The sequence below is a fragment of the Malania oleifera genome, chromosome 10 (genome assembly GCF_029873635.1).
Source record: "Malania oleifera isolate guangnan ecotype guangnan chromosome 10, ASM2987363v1, whole genome shotgun sequence".
NCBI classification, from domain to species: Eukaryota; Viridiplantae; Streptophyta; class Magnoliopsida; order Santalales; family Ximeniaceae; genus Malania; species Malania oleifera.
The window spans coordinates 37366446-37392284 of NC_080426.1; the positions used below are offsets into that span (position 1 = coordinate 37366446).

A 25839-nucleotide genomic window follows, 5' to 3' on the forward strand; every position below is an offset into this window, starting at 1 on the left:
TAATACGCAACTACGCTATGAAACCCGAAGCTTCAAATGATTACATTGCCAATACGATGTAGCTCACACAAGTACGCAACTACTCCACGAACTCAAGTTTCACAGCGATTACATTGCCAACACGCAACTACTCCATGAACTCAAAGCTTCACAGCGATTACATTGCCATACAGGGTGGCTCACACCCTTCGGTGACCAGCCGGAAGACATGGTGATATTTCACACCCTCGGATATAAAGCCGAACACTCTCGCCTACGGTTTTCACACCGGTACATGGCGCAGCGTACGGTAATTAGCCACCACTTAGCTGTTTCGGGGTACAGTAATTAGCCGCCACTAGCCGATTTCACAAAACCTGGAATCATTTTGGAGCTCATACTCCTATACATATCAGCATACGGTAATAAGTCGCCACATAGCTGTTTTACAACATACCTAAAACAATTACATACAACCATACATACCACACTTATTTGGTTTATGGCAAATCATATCTTTTTCCATTTCAAGTATACAATTTATACAAATATGGATAACAGTCATCTTAATAATACATTTTAAACAAAAAAACAATTTTCCAAACAAAGTAAAGATGATACCCGAAATCCCCAAATTTCCTAAAAACTATAACCCGAAAATCTCATATTTTTACCCGATAGATTTCCCAAAATAAGTTACCAAAAGATACATATGATCGTAGCCTACAAGCTTATTGATCCTGATTTCAAAAATGAACTGATATAAACTGAATCCCCTTACCTTAACCCGAATTCCAACTACGAACTCTACGGTCCCCAAAACTATGAACCAAGACTCCAAAACCTACAAATCACAGTACAATACATGCTTACAATTCGTACTACTACACATATTCTGAATCAGAAACGAAAATCTAGTCTTACCTCAATTTTAGCCCGAAACTCGAAATCGCTCGAACGTAGAGAATCCTTCCCTAATCCTCGCACTAACGTCCAATTTACGAATCATACGACGAACGGCGAAGAAATATAGAAAGAGATAGTGATCTACAAGTTCTAGAGAGAGAGAGAGAGAGAGAGAGGATATTTGAGATTACTTAGCTTCAAAGCAACCATTTTGGATATTTATAGCCCTTTGACTCAGCCGCCCTCATTGATGAATTGGCATTCTCGTCAACGAGTCTACCATTACCTTCGTCGATGAAGCGGTGGCCTCGTCAACGAGCCGGATATTTCCAATTTTTCCAAACCTCTCGGCATTTCCTCGTCGACGTGCCTCTAAATTTCATTGACGAAGAGCCTTTAGCCTTCGTCGATGAATGATGGCCTCGTCGACGAAGTCTACACAAATACCTTTTTACCCTTCTTTCCAATATTAAATCCACATACCACGGTTCAGATTCTTACAACCTCCCCTCCTTACAAAAATTTCGTCCTTGAAATTTTCAATCTCTCATTATGAACACATTCATACTACTACATACATACACACTCTGAGGTGAAAAGGCAGCCATTTATACGCAGCCTCGTCATGATACACGCATACACACTCTAGAGAAAACGGCGGCCATTTATATACAGCCTTGTAATGATACATACATACATACTCTAGAGAAAACGGCAACCATTTATACGCAGCCCCGTCACGATACATACATACATACTCTATAGAAAACGGTGACCATTTATACGTAGCCCCGTTACGATACATACATACATACATACATACATACATTCCCTCACTTATGGCGGAGGAATACCGTGATTTCATACATACGTGGCCTCGGGAGCTTACAATACAACAGGACTCTCCCAGAGACTAACCATGCAATACTAATACGATAACAGAGTATTACATACATACATACATACATACTTATACCACCCTGCTATCCAACTACTACTCAGAACAACTACAGATACTTTCGATGTATTTCCGTTTCCAGTTCCCAAGAAGCTTCCTCAATCTCGTGGTTTCGCCACAATACATTCACTAACAGTATATCTTTGGTACGAAACTTCTGAACTTTACGGTCCAGAACTTTAACAGGTATTTCCTCATACGCTAAAGTATCCTCAATTTCTAACTCATCATAACTGATAATATGTGATGGATCCAACACGTACATTCTCAACATGGATACATGAAACACATCGTGGACCCTCGAGAGTGCTGGGGGTAGTGCAACTCTATAGGCTACTGGACCCACTCGCTCAATAACCGCGAATGGTCCAATGTACCTCGGGCTCAACTTGCCCTTCCTCCCGAATCTCATCACTCCCTTCATCGGAGCGATTCTAAGGAATACCTTACCCCCTACCTCGAACTCCAACTCACGACGGCGAACATCCGTATAACTCTTCTGTCGACTTTGAGCCAATCTAATCCTTTCCCGGATCAAACCTACCTTCTCAAACGCCTGCTGCATGAGTTCAGGTCCTAAAACCTGACGTTCACCGACCTTATCCCAATACAAAGGAGATCGACACCTCTGACCATACAAAGCCTCGAACGGTGCCATCCCTATACTAGCCTGGAAGCTATTGTTATAGGCAAACTCCACTAGTGGCAGAAACTGGATCCAACTACCACCGAAGTCTAATACACAAGCCCATAACATATCCTCCAAGATTTGTATCGTCCTCTCCGACTGTCCATCAGTTTGGGGGTGGAACGCTCTACTGAAAGTAAGCTTCGTCCCCAATGCTTCCTGCAAGCTCTTCCAAAATCGAGAAGTAAACCTTAGATCTCAATTTGAAATAATGGACATTGGTACGTTGTGCATTCTCACTACCTCATGCACATACAGGTTCACTAGCCTACTCAAAAGGTAGCTAATCTTCGTCAGTACAAAGTGAGTAGATTTCGTCAACCTATCCACAATTACCCAAATAGCATTCTGTCCGTGAAGCGCTGGCGAAAATCAAAGTCCATGGAAATGTGCTTTCATTTCCACACCAGAATAGGCAAAGGCTGTAACGGCCCTACAGGCCTCTGATGTTCAGCTTTTACCTGCTGACACGTCACACACTGCTCCATGAACTAGGCAATATCCCTCTTCATACCACCCCACCAAAAGGACTTGCGCAAATCCAGATACATCTTCATACTACCCGGATGTACCATATACAAAGAACGATGCACTTCCTCCAGAATCGTCCTTCTGATCTCATCGTCGTTTGGAGCACACAGCCTAGTCCCAAATCTCAACACACCTCTGTCAAAGATGTTAAAGTTCGCAGCCAAACCCTGCTGCACTTTCTCCACAATCTCAGCTAACTCTGCATCATTAGCCTGCCCGGCTTTAATACACTCAAACAAAGTCGACTGGATCACCAAGCTAACAATGAGAGCCTGATGATCACCAGACACCAACTCTACGCCAAGGCTTTCCAGATCTCGTATGACATGATGTTGAACTACAATTGCAAATACTACTGCATGTTCTGACTTCCAACTCAACGCATCTGCTACCACATTATCCTTCCCCAGGTGATAACTGATCGTGCAATCGTAGTCCTTAATCAAATCTAGCCACCGCCTTTGCCTCATATTCAGCTCCTTCTACATGAAAAAGTACCTGAGGTTTTTGTGATTAGTGAAAATCTCACACTGAACACCGTACAGGTAGTGTCACCAGATCTTCAAGGAATAAACAATATTAGCTAACTCTAGGTCATGTGTAGGGTAATTCTTCTCATATTCCTTAAGTTTTTGAGAAGCATAAGCTACCACCTTACCCTATTGCATAAGCACACATCCCAAACCCTTCAAGGACGTGTTGCTATAGATCACACCCAAAGGAATGGTCAATACTGGACCAGTAACCAGCCGGTACTTCACCCCTTTCTTAGTCAATCGTGTCAGAGGTCTAGACAATTTATAGAAATCATTTACGAACCGATGATAGTAACCCGCCAGTCCTAGAAAACTCCGAACCTCCTGCACATTCTTCGATCTCGCCTAGTCAACCACAGCTTCAACCTTGTTAGGATAAACTGAGATACTGCCCTTAGACACCACATGGCCTAAGAATGCGACCTGATTCAACCAGAACTCACACTTCTTCAGCTTGGCATACAACTTCCTTTCCCGCAGAATCTGTAGCACCAACCTTAGATGATTCTCATGCTCTTCCGAACTCCTCGAGTATACCAGAATGTCATCGATGAACACCACTACAAACTAATCCAGGTACTCATCGAAAACCATGTTCATCAGATCCATGAACACTTCTGGCGCATTGGTCAAACCAAACGGCATAACAAAGAACTCATAGTGGTCGTATCTGGTTTGGAAAGCAGCCTTCGCTACATCCTTAGATCTAACCTTCACCTGATGATACCCCGACCGTAGGTTGATCTTCGAAAAGACCTGCGTTCCCTTCAACTGGTCAAAGGGATCATCTATACGAGGCAAAGGGTAATGGTTCTTCACCGTAACTTTGTTCATATCATGGTAATCAATGCACATATGCATCGACCCGTCCTTCTTCTTCATAAACAAAACTAGAGCTCCCCAGGGTGAAACACTCGGTTGAATAAAACCTTGGTCCAGTAATTCCTATAACTGCTCATTCAACTCTCGAAGTTCTGCTGGAGCCATCCGGTATGGAGCCTTAGAGATCAGTGCCTTACCAGGCAGCAACTCTATCGCAAACTTCACCTCTCGTTTTGGAGGTAAACCGGGTAAATCATCTGGAAACACTTCAGGGAACTCGCTGACTACTTGAATATCCTAGAGTCTCAACTCATCCCGCGGCTGTTCCTTCACACAAGCTAGGTACCCCTGACATCCGTCCAAGAGTAGTCTCCTCGCCTGCAATGCCGATAGAATCTATGGGGTCGAACGCACACACGATCCTATAAACTCGTACTCTTGCTCCCCAAGAAGTCTGAACACTACTACCTTCCTACGACAATCAATCACTGCAAAACTGGAGAATAGCCAATCCATCCCCAGTATGACGTCAAAATCGTACATGTCGTATACTACGAGGTTCGCTGGTAGCAGCCTCCCCTGGATTTTCACTGGGCAGTTCCCTAACATCTTACTACAGATCGTTACACTCCCAGTCGGCGTAGCCACAGACAACATCTCATTTATCACACAGGTGTCAGCCCCACACAACTTCACAAAACTAGTAGATATGAACGAATGGGTTGCCCCCGAATCAAATAAAACAACAGCTCTATTCAAAAGCAATAACATGGTACCTGTCACCACGTTCCCAGCATGTTTTGCATCTGCTGGAGTCAGTGAATATACCCTCGCCGGAGCCGTGGTTGCCTGGTAATTTCCCCAAGGCATCTGATTACTCCCACGGTTCTGGCTCTATGCAGGCGTATCTCTCCTCGGTGCCTAACAGCTCCGTGACATGTGGCCTAACTTGCCACAATGGTAGCAGTTTCCCCAGAATAGCTGACATTCACCATCGTGCCTTTTATGGCACTTGGCGCATAGTGCGGGGGATGGATCCCCCTGATAACTCTGCCGCTCAGTGTTCTGCCGATAACCGGAACTGTAGCTCTTCTTCTTCTTCCACTATCCCTGTCAGGGACCACCCTGAGGACCAAAAGATACTAGCCTCTTCCCTTGATCCTGCACTACCTCATCTCCCCGAAGGTCGGTCTCAACTATGGTGGCTTTATCCACCAGGATAGAGAACTCACGGATCTGCGGCATCCCCACAATACGATGGATGTCTTTCCTCAGACCCCTCTCAAACCTCAAAGCCTTCTCATGCTCATTCGGAACCAAGTACGGCGCAAATTGAGACAACTCGATAAACCTGACAACATACCTCTACACCTTCAGAGTTCCCTGCGTCAGGCCCAAGAACTCATCGGTCTTCGCATCTTGAGTGGAGACCGAAAAGTATCTCTCAAAAAATACCTCTTTAAAGCAGCCCCATGTCATACCATATGGATCAGCTCTCTACCTCTCAAGCAGACTCACCGTCGTCCACCAACGCCCTTCCTCCCCAGTCAGCTGGAAGGTAGCGTACAAGACCTTCTGCTTCTCAGTGCAGTGGAGGACTTCCAAAATCCTCTCAGTTTTCTCGACCCAGTCCTCCACCACTAACGGATCAAGTCCTCCCGTAAATGTTGGAGGGTGCATGCGTGTGAACCTCTCGATGGTACACCCCGCATCAGTAGGAGAGCTCTCACGTCTCCTAACACTTCGTCCAATCTCTCGGATCACCTGTCTCGCCAACCCACGAGACACAGAAGGAGATTCATCGCTTGCCGTCTCCTCGGAGCCACTCTCCAAGTTATTATCCTTGGACTCCATTCTAAAACAGAATAGGAATCGGTTAGAATTCCTATATCGTACACAATTAACACACTCATGTCAACTATTACTCTCACAGGTCTAAGCCTGCCCCGTCACATCAACACTAATCCATCAATAGTTTGCCCTACCTTTACTGGAATCGTCATCCCAGGAAAAACACGGAATACCGTAGACCAATCCCGGTCTAGCAACAGAACAACCCTCGACCAATATTACCCATTTCCTACATCCTATACTCTGGTATGTACACATCAATACACCTAACCAAGTCTACAAGACCTAATAACCTAGTTAGCTTTGATACCAAACTGTCACGCCCCGAACCCGCAGATGGATCCTAGGTGCGATTATAGTAACCTAACGTGTCTCTATATCAATTAAAACATACATGATATAATACCAAAAGAGGGTCCGACCCCGTGGGGTACACAGATGCCCTTAAAACATCAACATACACATCCATACTCATCAGATACAAAGAAGAATATGGTCTTTCTATACATGAATAGTACCATACCAGAGTCTACACAAAGCTAGGATATACATTCCCACAATTACAAAACATACTCCGACTGTCTACAAAACCATCCCGACAACCCAGATATAAAAACTCGTACCTAACAGGCACTAGTAGTAGCTAACGATACCCCCGCTTCCAAACGCTAGGAGGCTAAACACGGCTACCTAAAGGACTTGAAAATATTGTACGTACATTCGGGGTGAGACACCTCTCAGTAAGGAAGAAAGCAGGTTATATCAATATGTGGCATACTGGTGTTATTTTACACAAAACATAACACTATACAATACGATATAGTTCAAAAACATTTCCATATAATTCCATACAGTTCCAGTATTTTCACAAATGCACTCCAGTACATACGATACCCAAAACATACGATCAGTGTCGTCACACTAATACGCAACTACGCTATGAAACCCGAAGCTTCAAGCGATTATATTGCCAATACGATGTAGCTCACACAAGTACGTAACTACTGCATGAACTCAAGTTTCACAACAATTACATTACCAACACGCAACTACTCCATGAACTCAAAGCTTCACAGTGATTGCATTGCCATATAGGGTGGCTCACACCCTTCGGTGACCATCCGGATGACATGGTGATATTTCACACCTTCGGATATAGAGTCGGACACTCTCACCCACGATTTTCACACCGATATATGGCTCAGCGTACGGTAATTAGCCACCACATAACTATTTTAGCGTACGGTAATTAGCCTCCATTAACCGATTTTACAAAACCTGGAATCATTTTGGAGCTCATACTCCTATACATATCAACGTACGGTAATAAGCCACCATATAACTGTTTTACAACATACCTGGAACAATTACATACAACCATACATACCACACTTATTTGATTTACGGCAAATCATATCGTTTTCCATTTCAAGTATACAGTTTATACAAATATGGATAACAATCATCTCAATAATACAATTTAAATAAACAAACGGTTTTCCAAACAAAGCAGAGATGATACCTGAAATCCCCAAATTTCTCAAAAACTATAATCCAAAAATCCCGTATTTTTACCCTATAGATTTTCCCAAATAAGTTACTAAAACATACATACTATCGTAGCCTACAAGCTTATCGATCTCGATTTCAAAAATGAACTGATATAAATTGAATTCCCTTATCTTAACCTGAATTCCAACTACGAACTCTACGGTCCCCAAAACTACGAACCGAGACTCCAAAACCTACAAACCACAGTACAATTCATGCTTACAATTCGTACTACTACACATATTCAGAATTAGAAACGAAAACTGAGCCTTACCTCGATTTTAGCCCGAAATCCAAAATCGCTCAAAACGAAATTCTAATCCGCTAGAAACGTAGAGAATCCTTCCCTGATCCTCGCAGTAACGTCCTATTTTTGAATCAGGCGATGAGAGGCAAAGAAATCTAGAGAGAGTGAGTGATCTACAAGTTCTATAGAGAGAGAGGGGATATTTGAGATTACTTAGCTTCAAAGCAACCATTTTGGATATTTATAGCCCTTTGACTCGGCCGCCCTTGTCGACGAAGCGGTGGCCTCGTCAACGAGCCGGATATTTTCAATTTTTTCAAACCTCTCGACATTTCCTCGTTGACGTGCCTCTGAATTTCGTCAACGAGGAGCCTTTAGCCTTCGTCGACAAATGATGGCCTCATCGACGAAGTCTGCACAATTACCTTTTTACCCTTCTTTCCAATATTAAATCCACATACTGCGGTTCAGGTTCTTACAACACCCTATTCTGTTTCCCAAGCACACAATGCCTGCAAAAATTCAGCTTGCATGATTTGACCCCTTTCAAAATATTTCTCTTATGAAGCTCCATCATTCCACGCTCATCCATATGCCCTAACCGCATATACCACAAAATAGTACTATCCAACTCAGACTCTGCAGCTGCAGCTTCACCTACAACTATGATACCTAGCAGTGTATAGATAATCTCTGGTACTTTATGCCCCTTCATCACGGTTAGAACACCCTTTACTCACCTTCATTACCCCACTTTCAAACTTGTAACCAAACTAGTTACAATCTAAAGTACCAAATGAAATCAAATTATTCCTTAACTCTTGTATATGCCTAACATCGCATAACGTCCTCTCCACACCATCAAACATTTTGATTATGATATTCCCTATTCCAAAAATTTTGCATGAAGCATCATTTCCCATCATAACAGAACCAGAATTTACCAAACTATAAGAGGTGAACCAGTCTTTGTTGGGTGTCATGTGATAAAAGCACGCCAAATCTAAGATCCAAGAATTCATGAGACCATCTGAATTAGATGAAACTGAAAGCATATCACCATCACCACTCCTTGAGTCTCCTTCTTCCACTACATTCATCGATTTCGATGAACCTTCTTTATTTTTTGCATTCCCCTTCTTCCTTTCTAGACAATCTAGTTTTATGTGTCTATTTTTCCAGCACTTCAAACATCATACGTCCTTCCTCTTCCTAGAATTGGACCGAGCCTTATTATTACTCGGTCTACTCCAGAACTTGCTTCTCCCACAATCCTGATTAACTTTCACTACAAGCCCTTCACCTTGAGAATTCTCATCGCTATCTTTATCCCTCTAATGAAAAACCAATAGAGCACTCATGATATCCTCCAACTCCAGAGTTTCCTTTCCCCATGTCAGAGTCGTAACAAGATTTTCATACGTAGGAGATATAGGTAGGGAATTCAGCAGCATCAATGTCTTGTCTTCATCCTCGAACTTCACATCAACTTGCTTTAGATCACTAATGATCTGATTGAATGTGTTGATGTGTTGATTCATATTCGAACCCTCTGCCATCTTAAGCCCATACAGTTTCTGCTTAAGATACAACTTGTTCATCAATGACTTGGGCATATGCTGGTTCTCCGGTTTCAGCCAAACTACCGCTAGCGATTCCTTATCCATGACGTGATACATCACATCATCAACCAGACAAAGTCTGATAGTCACCATAGCCTTCGCTTCTAATTCCTTCCAAGTCATGTTGTTTATGCCTTCCGGCCGCCTCCCCTATAATGCCTTCACCATACCTTGCTCAACTAGCAAGTCCTTAACCCTCGTCTGCCATAGTCCGAAATTTCCCAATCCGTCGAACTTGATAATATCAAACTTTTTAGGAGAACTTCCAGTCATTATAATCAATAGCTCTAAAACCAATTTATTGTGCAAATTCAATGGGCAGCGAAAAATTGAATCGAATCGTGCAATGCAGCAACCAACGATGAATAATATGGAAACACAATCACATGTAGATAATAAAGGAAAACAAATAAACAATGACACAAGAGATTACGTGGTTCGGCAATGTGCCTACGTCTACGGGAGCAAACGGCTGAATTTTCCACTATCAATCATCAAACAAGGGTTACAATATTGTTATATACTAACCCTACACGTACAAAGAGACTTAGGAAGTTCCCCAAGTACCCCTGTAGTAATCCCTGGAGGTTTCGCCCCTAAATCCCCAACCTATTGATGTTCCCAATTCAAAATTCGAAATCAGCGTCAAACTAGACCGTCAATAGTTTATTCCCGAGGGTAAACCGTCGACCAAATAGTCGATTGTTTCTCGTGCAGCTCGGCTTCCTTATTTTTCTTCACCATTCTTTCTCTGTGCATGCATTCCACTCAATATGAGCCACAAACTCCAACACTAAATTATAAAACATAGTCGGTCTTATAACTATTTTATAAAACTTTTCTTTTAATTTAAGAGTATTCTATGATCACACAACATATTTGATGCACTTCTCCATTTTATTTAACCTATTTCAATTCTATGTGTTACATTTTCTTCAATTTATTCTTTTCCTTGCATAATAGATTTAAGATATCGAAATCTATTAATGCTATTAATTTCTTGATTATTAAGTTTAATATTCTCTTTACTACTATTTCTTACATTACTGAAATTACATCTCATATATACATATTATGTTTTATACCTATTCATCTTGAAATCTCTAGACTTTAATACAAAGTTCCAAAGTTCTAATTTAAATTTCACTTCACTCCTACTATCATCAATCAACACAATATTATTTACAAATAACATACACCAAGGGATTTCATTTTGAATATTTCTAATAAGTTCATCAATCACTAAAGTAAAATAATAAAAACTTTGTAGAGACCCCATTTTGTTCAGGGCTTATATAATATAATTTGGGTAAATATCCATTAATAAAATAAAATGAGAGAATACAAAGGAAAATGAAATTTTTTACATTGAAAATAAAAGCAAAAAATGGAAAAAAAAATGAAACAAAACAAATAAGTGGGCTAGCATCTTCACCTTCAAACCTTCAAGCACAAAAGGAAGTTATGCAATTAGACATGTGAGAATTGTAAATCAAACATATGAGTCAATTCAAATTAAAATTGATTGAACAATTAGGTGTTGATTGATCTATTCAGTGTTAATTGAGTGATCCCCTAGGCCTATAAATAATGGGCTTTAGAAGGGTAGGGAACACGGACATGGAGACGGAGTTAAAGAGAGGAATCGCTCACTAAAATTTTTTGAAATAAAATCGTAAGAAGAAGACTGAGTGATTGAAATTGAGGAAGTGAAGAATAGGAGAAGGACAAAAGGTTTGAGTTGTAGAAGCAATAGAAGATTGACAAAAAGGAATTCAAGAGGCTCAGGCAAAAGGAAAAGGAAATTACAAATTGCAAAATTTAGGAACAAAGGTAGGTACTTTCTAATTTTGTGCTTAATTTTAATTCAAGTTTTGGTAATACTGCATTTTGATTCTATAATTAGAGTTTAAATTCAAATAGAATAAAAATCAATAATTTTTTCCAAAATATATCAAACATGATTCAAGTATTTGACCCGAATTTGGAATACCCAAACCCGAATACCTAGATCTAAACACCCATATCCGATTACCTCATATCCAAATACCCATACTCAAATACCCCAGATTCAACCTAAGGCCTGGACCATCTTGACCCTGGTCCTAATCAGTCGACCCATTAAACCAAACCTTGGACCCAGACTCAAAATTCATTTGGGCTCATACCCTTTTAAAGCCCAAATTCTAATTTATCCATCTTATAGCCCAATTGGGTCTAATGGAACCCAATAGGCCATGGCTCAATTGGGCCTAACCCAATTAACCAAATCCAATCCTCCAAATTAAGCCGAGCCGAGCCAAGCCCAATTAACACAACCCAATTATCCCCAGCCTTCGGCCCAAAATCAATTCAGCCCAAACTAACCTGAATCCTTCAAATCTATTTGTTTCTCCAGAAACTCCAAGAAAATCAGAGAAAAATCAAGAAAATGACTCAAATGAAAATCGAAAAAAAAAAAAAAAATAATAATAATAATAATAATAATAATAATAAGAGGAAAAGGGGATCTTATCTTCAAAATGTTTGAGCTGAGCTCGGATTTGAAAGCAGAGAGCCCAAAATTCTCTGCTTATGTTCCTCGTCCAATCAAGACCTAAAAAAAAAAAAGAAAAAAAGTGTGAGAATTATAAAAAAAAAGAAAACAAGAGAGAGAGAGAGAGAGAGAGAGAGAGAGAGAGAGAGAGAGAGAGAGAGAGAGAGAATGGGGAGGGAAAAAAATAAAATGAGTTTTTTATATTTTGAAATAATAATAATAATAATAATAATAATAATAATAAATAAAGTAGGACACATGTCATCGTACGAACGGTGACACGTGATGCGCCTAAGACTGTGCATGATCTTGACCATCTAATGTATGTTTTCTCTAAACAGCCAAATCGCTACCATGTCAGCGATTCGCTTCAAAAGTTTCGAACCTTTTGTGTCCTGATACGTGGTAAGTGACGTCACATTGACATCACCTTGCTATAAGCAAATAAAAAAAAAAAAATTTCTTACATCATGTGTCAACATTATTAACTGACATGTGGCAAGCCCGTCCCAACTAGGTCAACCCAGGTTGACTCCGATGAACCGGTCTGACCCATCTTGAACCACCTTACTTATTTTCCTTAATTTTAAAATTTAATTTTTAATTGATTTTCAAATTTTGGAATTTAGAAAAAATAGTAAAAATCAGAATATGTATATATATATTAGGAAAAAAATAGATAAATAATATTTGAGTCATTTTGAATCAGATAACAAAACAATGAAACCCAAAAATGAATAAAATTGAGAAAAAAATATTTTTTTTTAAAATCCTAGAGAATTGCAGAAAAATATTGGAAAATTTTCAGACAAATTTTGGAAAACCCAGGAATGTTATAAAGACTCTTTTTGCTTAAATTTGATGAATTTATTTGACTATATATATATATATATATATATATATATATATTATGTGTGTGCATTCCCAATGATTAAACAAAGGGGAAAAAGATGGTTAAGACCTCATCTATATTAGTTTTGAGTGGGATTTATCTAATAAGATCCCCTCCTTTAGAGGTCTTATTATAAATTCCCAAATTGCACATTATTTCCCATTTTCTTTAAAAATTTTATATTTATTTATTTTTTGAAGGAGTCAAAATTAAGACTATTAATTCAATTTAGGGATAATTCATAGTTAATTAGGTACAGTTCGTAGAATAGGTGTGTAGAGGGTGTTAGTACGTTTCCCTCGCATAACTAAACTTCTGATCCCAACTCTGATAAATGCAAGTCAAGACTACTGGTTCATTGGCCTTAAGATTAATTTAGAGACTAATCAACGAATAGTAATTAGGTGAACTAACTGCATCTAAAATAAATAAATAAATAAACAAGTTAGTGGCGACTCCATTGATCCTTTAATATTATTATTCCTTGACATTCCGAACCTTTCTCCGAAACGTTACAAGAAACTCAAAGTAAAACCTTAATATACACCCATTGTGATTAGAAAATTTTTAGATTTCTCTCCTACAGTCTTGACGCTAGTTATCACTTTATCAAACTTAATGGCGTTAATATATCTACTGCATATTCCCTTGCCATATTAATTCTCATTGTCTCTTGTATCTCTCTCATTTGCCTAGTTGATTGTATTTTTTGTCATATTCTTTCCTTACTAAACTCTTCTTTCTTCTTCTTCTTCTTCTTCTTGATGCGAACATGAATTTGCAAACCTTTTAAACTCCGTTTGGATCAAATATTTTGTTCAAGAAAAGATAAAAAAAAAAAAATACATTTTTCATTGTCTTTTCTCTCTATATTAAATAATATTAAAATAAAAATATATTCTAATATGATTACAAATTAAGAAGGATCAAATGTTAATCATGTGAAAAATCAAAATTTTATTCACTAATAACACATTTTATTTTTCTTCTTATTTTTCCCGAGAACCAAATATGAAAAAGTAAATTCTTATATATTTTCCTTCCTTTTCTTTTCTATTTTTCAAATTCCAAACTATCCTCTTTGAATTAATCACACTCACTCTCTTTTTGAAATCTCTCCTTTGTCCCACCCCGTTCTAGTTGCATAGTCTCATTCTCTTTTGTAAACTGTATGTGTGAACTAGTCAGGATTGTTTGATCAATTCATGCTAGCTTCTGATTTTTCTTTTGCGTATACATACATACCACACTAATCCAAAATTTCAAAAACCCTAGGCTGGACAACATAATATATAGATCATGTAATTTCTCCCAGCTCCAACTCAAAACTTTCAGCAGTTCCTTCTGGGCAGCATCATCTTTCCTTTTTTCTTTTTCTGGCAGAAAGATTTGCAGATGCCATCACCCAAAAGTGTAGACATCAAAAGCACCATCAAGGTTCATTTATAATTTATAGGAAGTGCTAGAGTCGAAAAAAGTCAGAATTCAAACACAACATGAGAAACCTCAAACATAAGCCAATTCTCAAAATGTTGTCGAAGTATCAAAGTTGTCTATTTGAAACAAAGAACTAAACTAGAAGGGTGTCTGCCAAGCTCTTGCTCAGTAGGCTTAGACTCACAGTTCACAAACAAGCTTCAAAGGTATCATTGTCATACTTCTCATCTTGATCAAGCATGTGGACAACCTCAGCCACACCTGCTGCCATATCCTTTTGGAAGCCAGACCCAGGCAGATCAAATTTCCTCCTCCTCATGGCACCCAGTTTGCCAGCAGGCTGGGGGTCAACTGCATCAAGCATTGCCTCCAGTTCATCCAACATTGATCTCCTCGAAGCTCTAACCATGAGATCGATACCCTACAAGAGAAAGGGGAAAATGCCAAATTATCATATCAGCCAACGATAAACCTGCGCTATGCAACAGAGTGAGTACTATCAATGAATTCATCAAGTATGTTTGATAATAATTTACAAATAGAAATACATAAAAGCACAAAGTTTGAGTCACAATTATTATTAGCACAATGCAAAAATATTGGTGATTTCCATTGGTCAACTGTTTTTCTTCTTAAGACTCAACTCATCTACTTAATCACAAATCATATAATGCACCAAGGCTTATGGAAAAAGAACAAAGAGTGACTAGGTAAATAATTTAAAGAGCTTTACAATGTTACGTAAAGATTTGTTAATAAATAGCCATGTGTATTTCAGTGAGCACAGTGCTTTTCAGTTACACCTAAAATGTTCAAATATTAAGGAAAATATATAAAATAAATTTATTATGATTTGTTAATGGGTACACTCATTTGTAACTCGCTAATTAATCGGGCTAAAATAGACATTTGTTTTATTCACCTCTTTATAAATGGGTTAACTTAAATCCTAACTTGTTTAACCCTCACTCAGCAGCTACTTGAGGTGAGCAGGATTTTAGGGAGGAAAAATTTTTCATTCAATATAGAACCCTAAAAGGCTAAAATATAACATGGACATGAAAAGATTGTAAATATTCTTCCACAATTCCACCACAATATGCTGAAATGTTAACTGCATGAAATAAACTAATCATGAATGACTAACAAGTACCTGTTTGCAACATGTTAATAAAGGTATGAGCATTTGTGCTATTGACTCATTTATTAAAGAGTTCATTTAAATCAGAACTTGTTATATACTCACTCATTAGCTACTTTGCTCATCAACTTATTTTGCCAGGGTAGACGGTAAAATTTTAAGAAAATAATCTTTCATAAAAAGCCCTAAAATAAAACATAGAAAAAGAAAAGGAGAACCACTAGATTTCCTCATTCTGTTATGGGAATGACTATATTTGTTCAATGCCCCAACTCAAAAGCCTTTTTGGCTTTCCCCCTTGTATGCAACAAGGGCCCATTTCCTATGCCATTGTTTGGTTACTACAATGAGCCTAGAAATTCAGAGTTGGAAGTTAGAACTTACTGGTAAATCAAGATGCGAAAATTCAACTCAGCAATGACAAAGCCAGATTGGGTAGGTAATTAGCGAATAGCGGCTAGAAATGCTGCTTATGAAGGTTTCACTTTGCATTTTTTTAAGCATTTGGTAATCCTCAATAGTCACCAATACTGAATGGTACTTGAATTCTAAGTACTTGGTAATATTTTCTTGTTGGAGTTGCCAAAAGCTGATAAAATCCTAAATTCAACTTGTGACAAGCTCTAAACTGTAACTTTTCAACCACTACTTTTAAGCACAGCACTGATAGCAATTGCAAACCGCAATAAAAAAGACCCTTAGAATTTACTCTAAATACCCAAATCATCTGAGCTTTCAAGCAACCTAAGGAACCAATCCATTATCAAACTAACTCATACACAGGCAGAGAAGGCCTGCTTTGCAAGGTTTATTATAAGATATGCTTTCGACTTAAGGCATACATACCTGGATAGCATCAACTGTGAGAAGGACTACAATGATCCTCTCAGAGAACCTCTGACGCTCCTCTGCATCCCGGGCTATGCGGTGGCGGTAGGAGAAGTTGTTAAACAATGCGCGGATCTCCTTCAACTTGGCCTTGGCCACCGCCAACTCTCGGAGTGACCAGAGAGCCTGCGAACGGCGGATGAGATGACCTCTGAAGTTCATCTGAATCATCATCGCTGCATCTTGTGGGGACAACACCTTCCTCTTCCCCTTAACCTTGGCAATCACTCTTCTCTTGGCCAAAGCCTTTCCCCACAAAAAAGTAAATAAAATAAATAAATAAATAAGGCCTTGTAAGCTCAATTTTTAAATGCAACAGCTGAAACACATTCCTGCTAAAACGCTGTTCTTGTGCTTCTACAGGCATATATATTTTGATACTTTTAAAGGGCTAACAAACTTATGCCATACAATTATATTACATTGATTCTAACCACATTTGTTCCCTTTGTGTTTGAAGCACTAAGTTGAAGTCTTAAATTTAAATTTGGATAAATTTCATCTAATTTTATTTGTATATTTGTCCAAATATGTACAACAACAACAAGACGCCTTAAGACCCACTAGGTGGAGTACATGAATTCTTTTCAAACAATTCACCCGATCGAGATCATTTTCCTATACTAGATTAAGAGCTATTAAATCCTTCCTCACTACTTCATTCCAAGTTATTTTAAGCCTACTAGACCTGTGTCTCACATGCCCAAACCATCTAAGCTACCTCTCCCTTATCTTCGACCGATGCTATGCCTAATTACTGTATATATGCTCATTCTTTAATTTATCTTTTAATATTATTCCACTAATCCACCTTAACATTTGCATTTCGGAAAATTTTATTTTTTGTGCTGTAGTTTCTTAGTTGTCCAACATTTTGAACCATAAAGCATAGCTGGCCTTATAACCATCTTATAGAAATTTTCTTTTAATTTTAAGGAAATCCTACGACCACACAACACGCTTGATGCACTCCTACATTTTATCCAACCTACTTTAATTCTATGTGTTACATCCTCTTCAATTTCCCCTTCCGCTTATATAATATATCCAAGTATCAAAATCCAACAATATTATAAATTTTTTTATTATCAAGTTTAATCTTCTCTCTACTACTTCTCCTAACATTATTAAAATTACATTCATATATTCTATTTTATTCCTACTTATCCTAAAACCTTTAGACTCTAAAGCGGTTCTCTTAAGTTCTAACTTAGATTCCACCCACTACCACTTTTAACAATCAAGACAATATCATATACAAACAACATACACCAAGGGATCTCATTTTGGATATTCTAAATAAGTTCACCAATCACTAAAATAAAAAAATAAGGGCTCAAAGTAGAATCTTGATGTACACCTGTTGTGATTGGAAATCTCTACTCTCTAGATTCCCATGTTACAGTCCTAATACTAGTGATTACACTATCAAACATATCCTTAATGACCTTACTATATCTATTGCATACTCCTTTCGTTTCTAAAATCCACCAAAGAACTTTTTAAGTACTCTTTCGTATGCTTTCTCAAGGTCAATAAAAACCATATGCAAGTCTCTTTTTATTTCTCTAAACTTTTCCATTAATCTTCTTAAAAGATAAATAGCTTCTGTTATCGATCTAACAACAAAATGATTCTCTTGAAATCCTCATTTCTAGTCTTATTCTTTGTTCAATTACCTTTTCACAAAGTTTCATTGTATGACTCATAATCTTAATTCCGCAATAGTTATTACAATTTTGAATATTGCCTTTGCTTTTGTATAAAGGTATTAACATGCTTTTCCTCCATTCCTCCAGCATTCTCTTAGTTCTTAGAATAATGTTGAATAGATTAGTTAACAAATACTTCATTTATTCCCTAAACATTTCCAAACTTCAATTGGTATGTTATCTCGTCCTATTGATTTCCCACTTTTCATCTTCTTCAAAGTCATCTTAACTTCAAGGACTAGTTTTGCAAATAAATCTTCTATTTCTAGATTTTTCCTCATTTCAATTCTAAGTTCAACTTTTTATATTGGTTTTCATTAAATAGCTTATCAAAATATCTCTGCCACCTCTCTTTTATGTTTGTCCTTTACTTAAGATATTATCATTCTTATCCTTTATAGATTTTACATCACCTAAATCTTTGCATTTTCTATCTCTAACTCTTAACAAGTTTTTAATGTTTCTTTCTCCTTTTTTTGGTATCTAATTTATTACATAAAGTATCACAAGTTCTATGTTTAGCTTCACAAAATAGTCTTTTTTGCATTTTTTTTTTTTTTCTAGCCTCTTTATACTTTTCAAAGCTTTCTATATTTTTACAACTTTGTCATATTTTATACCAGTTTCTTTTTGCCTTAACAATTTTTTGGATTTCTTGATCCGACCACCAACTTTTTTTTTTTTTTTAGGATATCTTCTTTTGAACTCACCTAAAATCCCTTTTACTATCTTTATGATAGAGTTACCTATCTTCTTCCAAACAATATTTGCATATATCTTACCCCCTATTGTCCAAAGATAATTTGTGTTACACAAAGTACAAGTTCGAGTTTTTTTTTTTATTTTTTTTTATGCAAACTTATTTCCATCTATAAAAAATTTAAATTTAATATTTCGATTTCCAAACTCCCAACACACATAATTAGAGTTTAAAGTTTGAATTTAAGAGCATGAATTTCATGCATTCAGTATTGAGTTCAGATTTGTATGAATTTATATAAAACTTAATACAATTTTATCAAATTCAAACAAATTTAATTTGAATTAAATAACATAAATACTCATACTTTGAGCAGTAGAATAATTTTTTCGAGTTTTAGTATTCATAGCAAGAAAATCAGAACAAGTTGTAGCATTGGGAGATCTGCTCAGCATTTCAAACTTAATTAATTTAAACAAATTGCAAAAATACACTTACTTGTAAAAAAAAAAAATCATGCAATAACAGAGAAGAATTATCCTTATTTTTCGTTTCTCATTCGGTTTTTTCCACCCCACCAAACAGACTCTCATCAAACAAAGATCATTTACCAAAAAGCCAAAACGGAGTCGTTTTACTTTAAAATTTTTAAAATTTAAATAGTTCAAACTTCAAATAGATAAAGTTGATGGCGGGGACACCTGTCTTACAGCGGCAGCCCTATGATCGCCCGACTCTTCAATCTCGACCGCACGCGTGGCACACGATCCCTTCTTCTTGTCAAGCTTCAGTGCTCCGCCACCACACGGAGCACCTGCATTAGCCGAGTCCTTGATCGCGAAACCCTTCTCCTTTCCTTTGATCTCAGAAGTCCATTTGCCCTTACTCTCCTTCTTCACCTGCCCACCATCCTTTTTGCCCCCCTTAATCTCCGCCGTCCACTTATACTTCCGGTCCGCCCCGTCCTTCTCCGGACTCTCAATCACAGCCGTCCATTTATATTTCCGGTCCCCGCCACCCCTCTTCTCGGGACTCTTAATATCCACCGTCCACGTGTACTTCCGTTCTCCTTGTTTCGCGCCAACGACCCTGTCAAACCCTAGTTCCAAGCCGGAAAGCCGATCGCAGATGCTCCCGTAACACAAGTCCGACCGGGACCGGCGCTGGATCCTCCGGTGGGGCGACGAAAATGGATTATTCTCGATGTGGATCGAATCCGTGACGGTCTCGAACGCATCGAAAGGGCAATGCAGAGGGACATTAAAGACGTTGTAGCTGGAGATGGGATTGAAGAGGTCGAGAGCGAGCTCGTGCTCTTCGGAGAAGAAGGGGAAATCCAGAGTTTGAGGTCTGAAAATGGAGGTCTCTGTGATGGAGGGAGGAGGTTCGAAAAACTCAAAACCTCTGTACAGGCCAGACATTGCTGTGAGAACACAAGATTCAAGAGGGAAGGAAACTCAGAGATTGCGATTAGGGTTTTGATGATGAGTGGAATGATCGATGAATGATGATCTCCTCTGAAAAAGTCTGAATGCAGGAAGACGAAGGGAGCGAAATCTGAGATCAGTGGGGGGAAAGCAGGAGAGGAGGGTGGACTGGGAGGGGCAGGATTGGAATTGCACACTGAAAGGTGTTCGGAGTTGGGGTGGATTCGCCACGTACGGGAGGATTCTGTGAATGACGCGCACGTTGTCGTTTTATTACGTCCTGAAATTACGGAATTGCCATTGGTGAGGTTTAAAGTTGAGACGGAATGGGCCAACCAAATCAAAGCCAGATCAGTAATTTTGCACCCAACTACTGTATTAAAACTGACAAATAAAGAAATTTATTAATCTTGAGAATATTTATTATGAAAAGATAAATAAATTCAACTGCGTGTTTGTTGATTTACTGTGTAATTAATTATGAGTTAAAAATTTGACAATTCCTCTTTAATGTTTGAACATTTTATAGATTTATTTGAACGGATAAAGTTGAAATGTAATAGATATATTTCAATGCGGACATCTACTCACAAAAATGCAATATAGCCAATATTTTAGATTTTTTTTTTTTTTTAGATTTATCATTATTTTAAAATAATATATTAAATAATATCCTATTTAAAAAAATATTTTTCAAAATGACGTTCACGTAATTTTGCTGCTTGGTCCAGCAAAATTAGTTTTTTTCCTACACAAATCTCGATGGATCAAGCAGCGATATTTTTTTTGCATTTCAATTTTTTGTGTTCTCCTTAATTATTTAGTTATTATAATAATAAAAAATTAAATTTTTGGAGCGAAGAATCATTTATTAATTTAAATTTTCTCGTAGAATAAATTAATTTTTTTAATTTAATTAGAAATATTATTTTTATCGTAAATTAATATAATAATCATACGTTATAAATGTATACTAATAATAAGATTATTTTTAATTAAAAACAATTATTATTGAAATTGTTAACTAAAAATCTTAATAATTCTAATTTAAATTATATTTAAAACTAATAATAATACTTATTTAAATACAATCAAATGTCACTTATAAAATAGAAGGTAATTTCTTTACTTTTAGAATAACAAGGGCACATTTGCTGACCTTCATAACTGCACTTGTACCTTTGGATTTAAAGACTCCGAGATAAAATAAGATTTTCTTCAAATATGGAATGTGTCATACTCCGATGAGAGTTCTCATAACACCATCATGCATTTTTATTTGTATCATTCAAATCCCAACAATTTTACAAACTATATTATTGTCTTTCAATGCAATCCCATTAAAACTTGATTCATATGAGGAAACTCATCTCTATTGGGAAACATGTGAAATGAGGATGCTAACCATCATCTAATGATTTTTAAAGTATGCATTACTAGTAAAGGAAAGAACAAATTTAGTAGCTTCATATTCATTATCGACAACATTTGCTTTGACCTCTTTCTCATTATTTCTTTGATTTTTTCTTTGTTTTTTCTCTTTATTATTATTCTTAAGCTTGTAATAGTCAACTTTGATGTGCCAATTCTTCTTATAGTAATTGAAAATTCACATGTCTTGATCTTGATTTAAATCTGTGGTCTGAATTTCTTTCTATTGGCCTAACAAAACTTAAAATCTTGTTTTGATGATAACAAATCAATGGTACTTAATATGTTTGTTTAAGTAAAGTTTTAGGTCAATTGTGGTCAGCAAGATTTGCCATGCATCAGCTCACAAATTATTTTCGATGCAAATCTCGCTGTTTCATCCAGCGAGATTTGCAAGAAGACAATGTCACGTGTCACCACCGCAGCCCTGCCCGTGGCAAATCTCGCTGCTTGATCTAGCGAAGATTTGTTTAAATCTCGCTCGATCAAGCAACGAGATTACGTGAACGTCATTCTGGGAAATATTTTCTTAAATAGGGTATTATTAAATATATTACTATATTGCATTTTTGTGAGTAGATGTCAGCATTGAAATATATATATATATATATATATATATATATATATATATATATATTACATTTAAACTTTTATCAATTCAAATAAATCTATAAAATGTTCAAATATTAAAGAGGAATGGTCAGCGAGATTTGTCATGCGTCAGCTCACAAATTATTTTCAACACAAATCTCGCTATTTCGTCCAACAAGATTTGCAGGAAGACAATGTCACGCGTCACCACCGAAGCCTTGGCCATGGCAAATCTCGTTGTTTTGTCCAACAAGATTTGTTTAAATCTCGTTGGACCAAGCAGCGAGATTACGTGAGCGTTATTCTAGGAAATATTTTTTCAAATAGGGTATTATTAAATATATTATTTTAAAATAATGATAAACTGGAAAAAAAAACTCCAATATTTTATTTGGCATTTATCAAAAGACAAATATCAAACATTTATATAGGTTGTGTTTAGATTAAAAAAATGATTTGAGGAGAGAAAAATTAAAAATTAGAAGAAAAATTATTTTTCATTATACTTTTCATCATATCCAATACATTTAAAAATATAAATTTGTTTTAATGTGATTAAATATTTTTTTTAAAAATAAATATTAATAGTATATAAAATTAAAATTTTGTTTATTGATTTTCTATATATATATATATATATATATATATGTATATGTACATATTCACTTTTTGTTGCTAACCAAACAAGAAAAGTGTGCATTAGTTTATATTTTCTTTTCTTTTTTAAAAAAAATTTCAAGTTATAATTAGGGTGTGTTTCTTAGTTTAGGCCTATTGGGCTCAGCCCAATTGGGTAAGTCTCATTTAATTAAATTCAAGCCCATTTAATGTTTCAAACTCATTTCCCAATTAAGCCTAACCTCATTTAATCAAGTCCGAGCCCAAAATGTAAGGGCCCAATTGAGCCTAACTTAGATTTAACCCAACAGCCTCAACCCTAACGTGAGTTCCTTAACCTAACCCAAGTTACAACCCATAACAATTGACACTCCAAACCCTATTTGGCTCCTAGGAAAGTGCAAGAAAATAATCAGAAAATTCACAAAAAAAAAGAGTCAAAATACTTACTTTAATAGGTTTTTCTGCTTCTGTTTTGAATTGAAACCTAAAAAAAAATCAAAGAAAATAGTAAGAAAGATTAAAAGCAAAAGAAAGAGAAATCAGAGAAGTCAAGAATTAAAAAGAAAAAAGAGAGAAAACATAAAGAAAATGGAGAATAAATGTTAAAATCAGAGCAATAAAATGGTCCAAAGGAATAAAAGAAAAATAGAATTAGAAGAAGAATATAGAATTAGAGGAATAAAATAACTCTATTCAATTATATATTATACAACAACTTACAACCCCTATTTATACTTCTAATTGGGGAACGATGGACTATGAATATCCTACATCAATAAGGGTGGATGAGAGCTTGGCATACCATTGCCTCGAGGCTTGTTTAAGGTCATAAAGAGACTTAATGAGCTTGCATACTCTAGTATCCCCCTTTCGTTCGAATCCCGGTGGAAGTTGCATGTATACTTCTTCTTCCAGATCTCCATAAAGGAAAGCGTTGTTGATATCAAGTTGATGAAGATGCCAGTTATGCACGGAAGCAAGAGCCAGAATGGTGTGAACGGTGGTTATCTTGGTGACTGGAGCAGTTGTCTTGGTATAGTCAATGTGTAACAACCCGAAAAATAATGATATGTAAATAATAAAGAGGGAGGGAAATGGAAATAGAAACAGAAGGAGGTAGCAGACTTCGTCGACGACATTGCATTTTGGATATAATAACCCAAGGAATTTTCTAATGGCCTTGTTGATGAACACAGGGGATTCGTCGACGAGGGCATGTTTCGTCGACGAGAAAATACCGAGAGAATGTTTTGGGCGATTCTGAATTTCGTCGACGAATGGGAGAGTTCGTCGACGAATTTCCTATTAGACTCATCGACGAGATGATGTGACTCGTCGATGAATGCCGCAATATAAATAGCCCTAAACTTGGTTTAATCGCAGAAATTCAATGAAAAACTACCCCTCTTTCTCTCCTACAGTCTCTCCTCCATCTCTCTTCGATTTTGGCCCTATCAATCGTCGGATCGACGATCTGAGGCCACCACAACGCTCCTGGCGAAGTTCTCTTCAAGTTTACCGGGGCGGATCGTCGGTGGGATCGAGTTGAATTTTTTCCCAAAATCAGGGTAAGGTCTTTTATTCAGTTTTTGGCATTTTGATAGTTGTAGGAAATGATAAAGACAAAGAAATAACGATATTCTATTTTGGCGAATGTTGTTTTCAGGGTGTTGAGTAGGAAGCCCTGCAAATGTTGGACCAGTATACCATAGGGGCTTTCCAGTAGTCAGGTAAAGGAAATATGTTATGCTAGGAAACTCTTTTACGATTTCAGTACGAACTATATGTTTTTATCAAATTATTATTCAAATTATATATATATATATATATATATAGTTTCCAGAATCTGATAATATTAATATTTATTTGTGTGGCTTGAGTTGATAGCAGAACCGTACTATATTTATAGAATTTGTGAACACCATGTTTATAGTTATTAATAGAAATACCATGATATTTGCATGTTTATAGAATGACAAATTTTTTAGTGTATAGTATACTTAAAAATATGCATTTTCAATAATTTCATAATAACACGTTTATCAATACCATAACGCCCCAATATATAGATATTCAGACAGCAGTTCAATTATACAAAAATTAGATTTCCAGTCAGTTTATTTAGAATTTCAGATAAATTCTATGAGGTTATGGTTATTTTAGAAACTACAGTAAAAACAGTATATTACAGATATCAGTTACCTATATAGTATCAGACCCTGATGGATCAGATAGCAGAGCACGGTACCGTAGCTACAGATATTCAGTTCTGAGTGCAACCACTTTACTCAGATAGTTAGTGGTATGAGGTCGATCGTGTCCACGTCAAGACAGGTTCTCCATCAGATATGGATTGAGGGGGTCGATCAGACTATCGAAATTCAATTGACTTACCCTGGTCGGCCAACCAGGATAAGTCCCGCCTTCAGGCCCACAATCCTGTTATGAGGGGTTAAATCATAACATACAGTCATCCAGGGAAATTTCTCAAATATTATGAGTACTATCAGATGTTCAGAAATAGTATTATTAATATGAAAAGTAATTTCATACAGATTGACATGTTCATTTATGTAGTTAATGGTTTTATTATACGTTATGTAATATCAGCACTTTTGGATTCAATTATTCATATTATTCTTAAATCATATTATTTTTACCAAACTATAGCTCAATAGCCACACCCTAGTAATAGCATGTTTTGTCTTACTAAGTGTTGGCTTATCCCAGTGTTGAATTATTTTTCAGGTAAACCAGCTAGGCAAGCGGAGC

At 36.9% G+C, this 25839-nt stretch overlaps 1 protein-coding gene across 1 annotated transcript; it reads right to left on the reverse strand.

The window, feature by feature from the left end:
• Window positions 1–14533: 14533 nt before the first annotated feature.
• Window positions 14534–20926, reverse strand: LOC131166280 (BAG family molecular chaperone regulator 7-like). The gene is made up of 3 exons (XM_058124684.1): window positions 19699–20926; window positions 16544–16831; window positions 14534–14977 (listed from the first exon to the last, which is right to left on the reverse strand). The coding sequence occupies exons 1-3, from the start codon at window positions 20416–20418 to the stop codon at window positions 14744–14746; spliced, it is 1242 nt and encodes a 413-aa protein (XP_057980667.1). The 5' UTR covers window positions 20419–20926; the 3' UTR covers window positions 14534–14743.
• Window positions 20927–25839: the final 4913 nt, after the last annotated feature.